Genomic DNA, 7,106 nt, shown 5'->3' on the forward strand with positions numbered 1-7,106 from the left:
CTAACAAAATGCGCATGACAATCACATTCGATTAATCGTGCAGCTCTACACTCGCAAATTAATATTTTTCTTCGCAAATGTAACCGTTTTAGTCTCAGTCTGGAGCCCTGGTTTGTACAATATACTACATCAAACGCATGCCTGTCTGAAATATTTCCAAATATATTTGAGGACTAGAAATGCAGAACCTTTGTAGATGTTTCTTAGGCTTTAGGCTTTATAATGCTTGTTCTGAATGAAATGTGCACAGAGCATCATTTTCAAACCCTTGGCTTGTTTAATGAATACAGATACATGTTTTTTGGTAAAGTGATAATTTTCTCAAAGGGAACTGAAATAACGTTTAAATCATTTTCCTTATGGTCAACAAATACACTAAAACTGAAGAGTTTGCCAAGTAGTCTGAGAACTTCAGTACGAGATCTGTGACTGTGACTCTTACTAAACTGTTTAGTTCACATTAGAAAACAGACGGTTCAGATTGAGACACGTTACCAGAAATCTGAAGGTGCGGCAGATGATCACTTTAGTAGGTGCTTTATGTCTTTAATTTCTCAGTGAACATCATAAATCACTCTTAAAGCCCTTATTAATAAGTCCAAACAAAAAGCCCGTTGTATTGTGTATCAGCAGTGCCGACGGGACGGATGAACTGGCTGCCTGTGTCTCAAACAACCAAACATTAGAGGCACTATATAACAGCTACATTGCTTGTGTTTTGCAGTTCTTTAGCCTCGGGGTAGAAACTGTCCCTTGTCTCCTCCCTCTTTCCTTTTCCAAAACAGATTGCACAACTGATGTATACAATAACTAAGCCAGTGCAAGAGTCTCTGGGCTAATAGCTGAAATTGCTGCATAAAAGATTTTTTTTGTTTTCTCACCGAAAACCCTGCCTTCCCAAAGTTACTTTTTTACTGCATATGAGGTTAATCAGAGTTTTTCAGTAGAAGCAAGCATTTAGGCACAGATTTACATGAGCTAATATCCTGCGTCACTCACTTAGTAAGCTTATTAAGGACAAATAAACAATCAGTAATACAATCATAACCAAGTAAAGACACAAATGAGATAAAGAGTGGCTCATGTTTTTCAGAAAGGTCTGTCAGGAACATGAGAGCAGTGACTGAGCTCCAGCCGATCGAAGTCAGTCCTGAGAAAACTCAAGATGAAGTTTTCTGAAGAATCACCAGCAGCGTTGCATTGTTTCCTCCTCTTGCTTTCTTAATATTAATTACTATATTAATGATCACTATATAGCCATTTTTATTTGATCTTTGATATTAGAAATAAAGAGTAGATGCAAACAACAACAACAGTAGAACAAATATAAGAAAGAAACAAATAGGCCTAGTGCATTATTTTTTTCATTTTACATCCAAACAAAAGCATTGAAGTAAGAAAAACAAATCACTTCTGTGTGTTCATTACAAATAAATTGATTATTAAAACTAGAAGCGAGTAGCCTACTCTTCTCAGAAAACGTACAAATAAAGATCGTTTTTAGATGTTTAATTACTATTTGGAGCATTAGGATTGCTAGACGAGGCCTTAATGAACTCACTTTTGTGAAAACCTGAAACTCGAGCAAAATCTTTTTTGTTTTTTCTTTTCGCATTCACACTCATTTTGCCAGACAACAACAGTAGAACAAATATAAGAAAGAAACAAATAGGAATGTGTTCATTACAAATAAATTGATTATTAAAACTAGAAGCGAGTAGCCTACTCTTCTCAGAAAACGTACAAATAAAGATCGTTTTTAGATGTTTAATTACTATTTGGAGCATTAGGATTGCTAGACGAGGCCTTAATGAACTCACTTTTGTGAAAACCTGAAACTCGAGCAAAATCTTTTTTGTTTTTTCTTTTCGCATTCACACTCATTTTGCCAGCATGGGTCACATATAATCACCAGTTCCATCAATGAATCCTTTCACGAATTGCTGAATAATTATGTGAAATCCCCAAATATAGCAGACGAGCTGAATGAGACGCAGATTCGCTCTGCCAGCAGGTGGTGCTTATGAACAGCAATGATACAGTGTTTCCTTGGTTACCGCTGTAAACAAAGCAGCGCTGCGCTTATGAACAGCAATGATACAGTGTTTCCTTGGTTACCGCTGTAAACAAAGTAGCGCTGCGCTTATGAACACTACTTTAATATGCATTGTTCAGAGGCAAGATGGAAAGAAAATACCACGTAAACTTTTCTAAAGACAGTAAGTTCCCCTCAGAGATACATTCATATAAACTTCTACTCCAATTGTATGACGATTTGTTTAACATCTCAACCGATTTGAATTGTCACATATTTGAATCGATTTTCGACCGGCTCACGGTTAATCGTTATATCCCTAGTAGCCATGCAAAGTTAAAACAGTTTAAACTTTTAGAAAACACGTCATCAATTTGAGGAGGTTAATTCCTTTTCACTGCGTCTCATATGTGTTTAAAGGCAGTCTAATCTGCATATAAAACATTAGAAATGAGATATTTGTTTAATTTTTATTTCGTGTTTGACTGTTAAAGCAAAAAAAAAAAATTTGTTGTTTGTCTCAATAAATTGAGTTAATTTAAAAATACAGTGGTTAAATGTTAAAAAAAAAATTCTATTGCTCTTTGTTTTAAAAAAGGTTATAAAAAATGTCAATAATTATCGATACCGAACGATATGAAACATTATATCGGTGATACATTTTTTAGCTATATCGCCCAGCCCTAGGATAATACACGGCTAGCTGTGCATTGAACAATTTAAAAAACCGAAACCAATTGACGCAAAGCTACGGCCCGCTTCAGATCAGATTAATCAATTATAACATTTAGCTACTTGAATTAATTATTCGATTGATCGATCGAGAGAGAGAGAGAGAGAGAGGTGACAATAGTCTGCGCGTCTCTCTACAAACAATAAAGCTGTGAGTTTAGTTTCTTAAACAGAGATATAACCCCCTTGTTGCTGATGAATATAATGTAGAGATTCAGTATCTAAGCTATTTTATTAATAAGTCGAGGGGCAGCGTTTGTGTGTGCGCAGCGTGATCTCCGATCTCACAAAATAGACATTATTTTCAGGCCACATATAAAATCATATGAATTATTATAAATATTATTAAAATCTGTACATATGGATGACAGTTGATTACAATTATAATTCAGTTTATTCCCCTCATTTAGTTTCCCCTGTGGGATAAATAAAGTTAATATTAGTCATATTAATAATGCGTCATTAACATTGGTATGGATTATCCCTGTTTTATTCATAAGTCAAAAACCAACCAGATTTTTTTCACCATGTTTCCAAGTTCTCTAAGAATGTGAAAACACTAAATACTTTTAATTAGTTCTTTTCAAAAGGGAAATACTGTCATGGATGTTTACAGAGCAGAGGTCACCCTTTCTTAATTTCAATAGGAGAGATGGCCTTTTGTTTGTCTTTATTATTATTATTTTGTGCTGTGGGCCTATTATTGGTTAATGTGTTGGTTCTGTTTCAAAAGGCAGCAATAAATAACACTTTAAAATCTAAAGAGTGTTCATGTGATTTTATACACTTGTAATGTTGTGAAATGAATAAATGCATAATAATCATGAAACCGTGATTATTCCTCAGACCAACACAATCTATAATTGTTGCATCCCTAGAAGAATTGAGTGTCATCATGAAAGGCTGTCCAAACATGAAACTTCACCGAACTGTGTGGTAGAGAGAAAGAACACACTCCTGCTCAGAGAAATTGTCTGCATTAACAGTGTTTTTAAAGGTCAGTTATTTATAAAGCTTTGTCTATATCAGTTTGTTTCATTTATTTGTGTTTTTAATCATCATAGGTCTACTTTTACTTTGTGAAGTGTCGTAAGAAAGTTTGTCTAGTAGCTTTGAGCAGTAGTCAAGCTGCATTTGCATTACTTTCTGAGGAATGAAACCCCAGTGTGACTGCAGCACAAACACTCGGAGCACAGTCTTGTTTCAGCTAAAGCAAGCGGTTCTTTCGCTTCGTTCATGGCTGTGGCGATCGATGCAGGTTCAGACCTCTCACGTTAAACCTTACTCTTTGCATTTTCAACAACATTGTGATTTTAAGGAACTCTATGTATCTGTAATCATGTATTTGCTAGCCTTGCAGGAGAGTTTGGCAGTTTTTATTTAAGAGATTTGTTCTGCATTCATGCGTTTAAAGTACTTATTTAGCGTCTTGTGGTCTTGCAGAAAGTTGTGCTGTCTTTGCTGAAGCTGGTGTGGTCCAAAGCGAGCCGTTCTGTTGTATGTATGAATTACCACCGTTTTGCCGCATTTCTCTATTAACAGTGAAGCTGTGGCTTTACTTGCTTTAGAAACTGATGCTACCAGCTCCTTGTTGAGAAAGATAATGTAGCTCTTGAGTGATTAAGCTATTTAGATGATAAAATTGCGGGGCAGCACTAAAAAGTTTGTTCCTGAATGTCTTGTGGGTTTTTTTTGTGTTAAAATGAGGCTAATAAATGTATAAAGAGTATAACTGGTGTAATGTAGCAGGTGTGCTGCTGTTTTAAGTGTTCCTCTGATAGCATTAGATGCTCGTCTCATGTGCTGCATAATGAGCGAGTGTGTGCTGGCTAGACTAGAAAAATAAATTTCATCTTCATCACTGGCTGACAATAAGAAATGACTGAATGCTATGCACTGAATGGAGTGGTATGAAATAAACTAGTGTTGTCAAAAGTACCGACCGCGATTCCTTTCGGTACTGAAATTTTAAACGCTCCCATTTCCCGCTAAGCTTTGAGCGCTGATTGGTCATAGTGTTCACACGCTGAACAGATACGTCTGTGATTAGCTTCAGTGATAATTGCTTCACTATGACCAGTCAGCGCTGTTTAAGAATATGCTCAACAGCGCTCAAAGCTTAGCGGGAATTGGGAGTATTTAAAATGTCAGTACCAAATGGTATCATGGTCGGTACTTTTGACAACACTAATATAAACCAATGATGTCTCTTCATTATGTAATGTGACTTGGCTGCTATTGCTCTTTTGATTTGCTTCAAGCGTGGAATTATATTTTAGCAGCTGCTAAAAACATTTCTGCTACGAGCGTCTCCGCAGAGATATCGTCTGCGGTCACACTTGCCCATACCGTGTCTGAATAATGAACTGCATACCATTTTTAAACTTTTTTTGTGAATATGCATTTGTGTAGTTTTAATTAGATGATTAGATTGTAACATTCAATCCATGACCAGCCCAACACAACAGCCTTGGCTTGGCCAATAGTGTGAGTTTGGGGCGGGTTCATCTGCTTGGACTGACCAATAGAATACAGGGAGTATGTTCAGAAAATCTCTGTGGAAACATTTACTTTAATGGCACAGAAATTACACCTTTTTTTATACAACTTTGAGAAGCATAATTTTTAGTTGTCAATTTCTAGAGAAAGCGCAAAATCCCATGAACAGCAATGTAAATGAAAAGACGAGAATGTACGTTCTTAAAGACGTATGTAATCTGTAAAATTAGGCTGTTTTTAAATAGAGTTGGCAAACACATTAGTAGCTCTTGTCAGTCCAACTCTTCAGTCTTTCCTTGAGTGATTGATTATATAATGGACTCACTAATGTGGTTTTCTCCTCTCCTCTCCTCTCCTCTCTTGATTGCAGAAGATGCTAAGCCAGTGCGTGTGAGCGAGTGCTGTGGTCAAGGCCGTTCTGTTTTGGCAGTAGACGAATGGCACAGGGAAACCAGCAGATTGACAACCAGGTTCTGCGTCACCTGCGGCAACAGTTTCCAGAGCTTCCCGAGGACGTGGTGTCCGAGTGTGTCCTGCAGGTGATGTACACCTGATTCCCAGAGCCTTGCGAATTTGTACATTCTTTTGAAATTCAGTTCAGCTATTAAGTTAATCGATATCAAAAGTGACACATACAGTCAGGTCCATATATATTTGGACACGGACACAATTTTCATAATTTCGACTCCGTATCAATCAAGATGAAATTGAAGTACAGACTTTAAGCTTTAAGGGTTGAACAAAAATATAACATGTAATCCTAGGAATTACAACCATTTTTATACACAGTCCCCCATTTTCAGGGACTCAAATGTAATTGGACAAATAAATATAATCATAAAAAAAATGTTCATTTTTAGTATTTTGTTGAGAATCCGTTGCAGGCAATGACTGCCTTACGTCTGGAGCTCATGCACATCAGCAGAGATGGATTTGTTTTGATTTTGAAGCCTAAATCGTCTGTTTCACTTGTATGGAGAGATCCTTTGACTGCATGATGTGCTTCACAGCAACAGCTTCCAAACGCAAATGACGCTCAGAATCAACTCCAGACTAGGGATGTTCATTTCGGTTATTTTTCCTAACCGACGCTGGCTAACCGATTATTAACCGTTAACCGACAAGATTATTTTAAATTAGAATTTAATTAAATTATAAAGGATATGTGTCTGTGACCTGTTAAAAATACTAACATTTGTTTCCCGGGGATTAATTTTACACGCGCAAAAAGCAGCAAACAACAGAACATGAGGATTCACATGGTCTGCATATGATGCCGGCTTTGAGACACTTTCACAGTGTTTCTCCTGCTCTTTTTCTAGCAAAAACTCACTCATCACTAAATGAAAGCTTAAAGTGAAGACCTGATTATTTCAGTGGCCTTTTCACAAGTCCATTGTTTTTGAATTGCTGTGTTTCTTTGGCTATATTTTCACACTTAAAACAATAATTTGGTATTCCTCTTGTACCATTGTCCTCTTTTATGCTAAGAAATAAATCTCCTGGCAGTTCTCTCTCAAGTGCTTTCATTGTTGTCAGCATTAAGTCCGAGTATGATTCAGTGGGCCATATAACACTTAATTATCAAGAAATTACTAACCTTTAACAGTTTTGGTTCAACATACTGTACTTACCTGTTGATCAATACTTGCCTTAACCTTACACCAGAAATTTTTTTTTTTAGTTTTATTTAGTACCTTTCAGGAGGGTGTACTCATTTTTGCAACACAACATTTCATCACTTTGATAAGAAAATTGTATTTTCTTGAATAATTTTGACATTCTTTGGTAACTGATCAAGCAGACTTGCTGGAATATTATATCTCTAAAAAACCATAAC

General features: G+C 36.3%; 1 protein-coding gene across 1 annotated transcript in view; it reads left to right on the forward strand.

Moving 5' to 3' along the window:
• LOC107696859 (TGF-beta-activated kinase 1 and MAP3K7-binding protein 2-like) overlaps positions 1-7,106 on the forward strand; it is a 39,730-nt gene that overhangs the window by 14,656 nt on the left and 17,968 nt on the right. The window contains exon 2 of the mRNA XM_016497393.1: positions 5,637-5,805. Coding sequence (XP_016352879.1) covers positions 5,704-5,805 — 102 coding nt within the window. The 5' untranslated portion in view covers positions 5,637-5,703. The remainder of the gene's footprint in view (positions 1-5,636; positions 5,806-7,106) is intronic.

The sequence above is a fragment of the Sinocyclocheilus anshuiensis genome, unplaced genomic scaffold, assembly GCF_001515605.1.
Source record: "Sinocyclocheilus anshuiensis isolate Anshui unplaced genomic scaffold, SAMN03320099.WGS_v1.1 scaffold1416, whole genome shotgun sequence".
Taxonomy (NCBI): Eukaryota; Metazoa; Chordata; class Actinopteri; order Cypriniformes; family Cyprinidae; genus Sinocyclocheilus; species Sinocyclocheilus anshuiensis.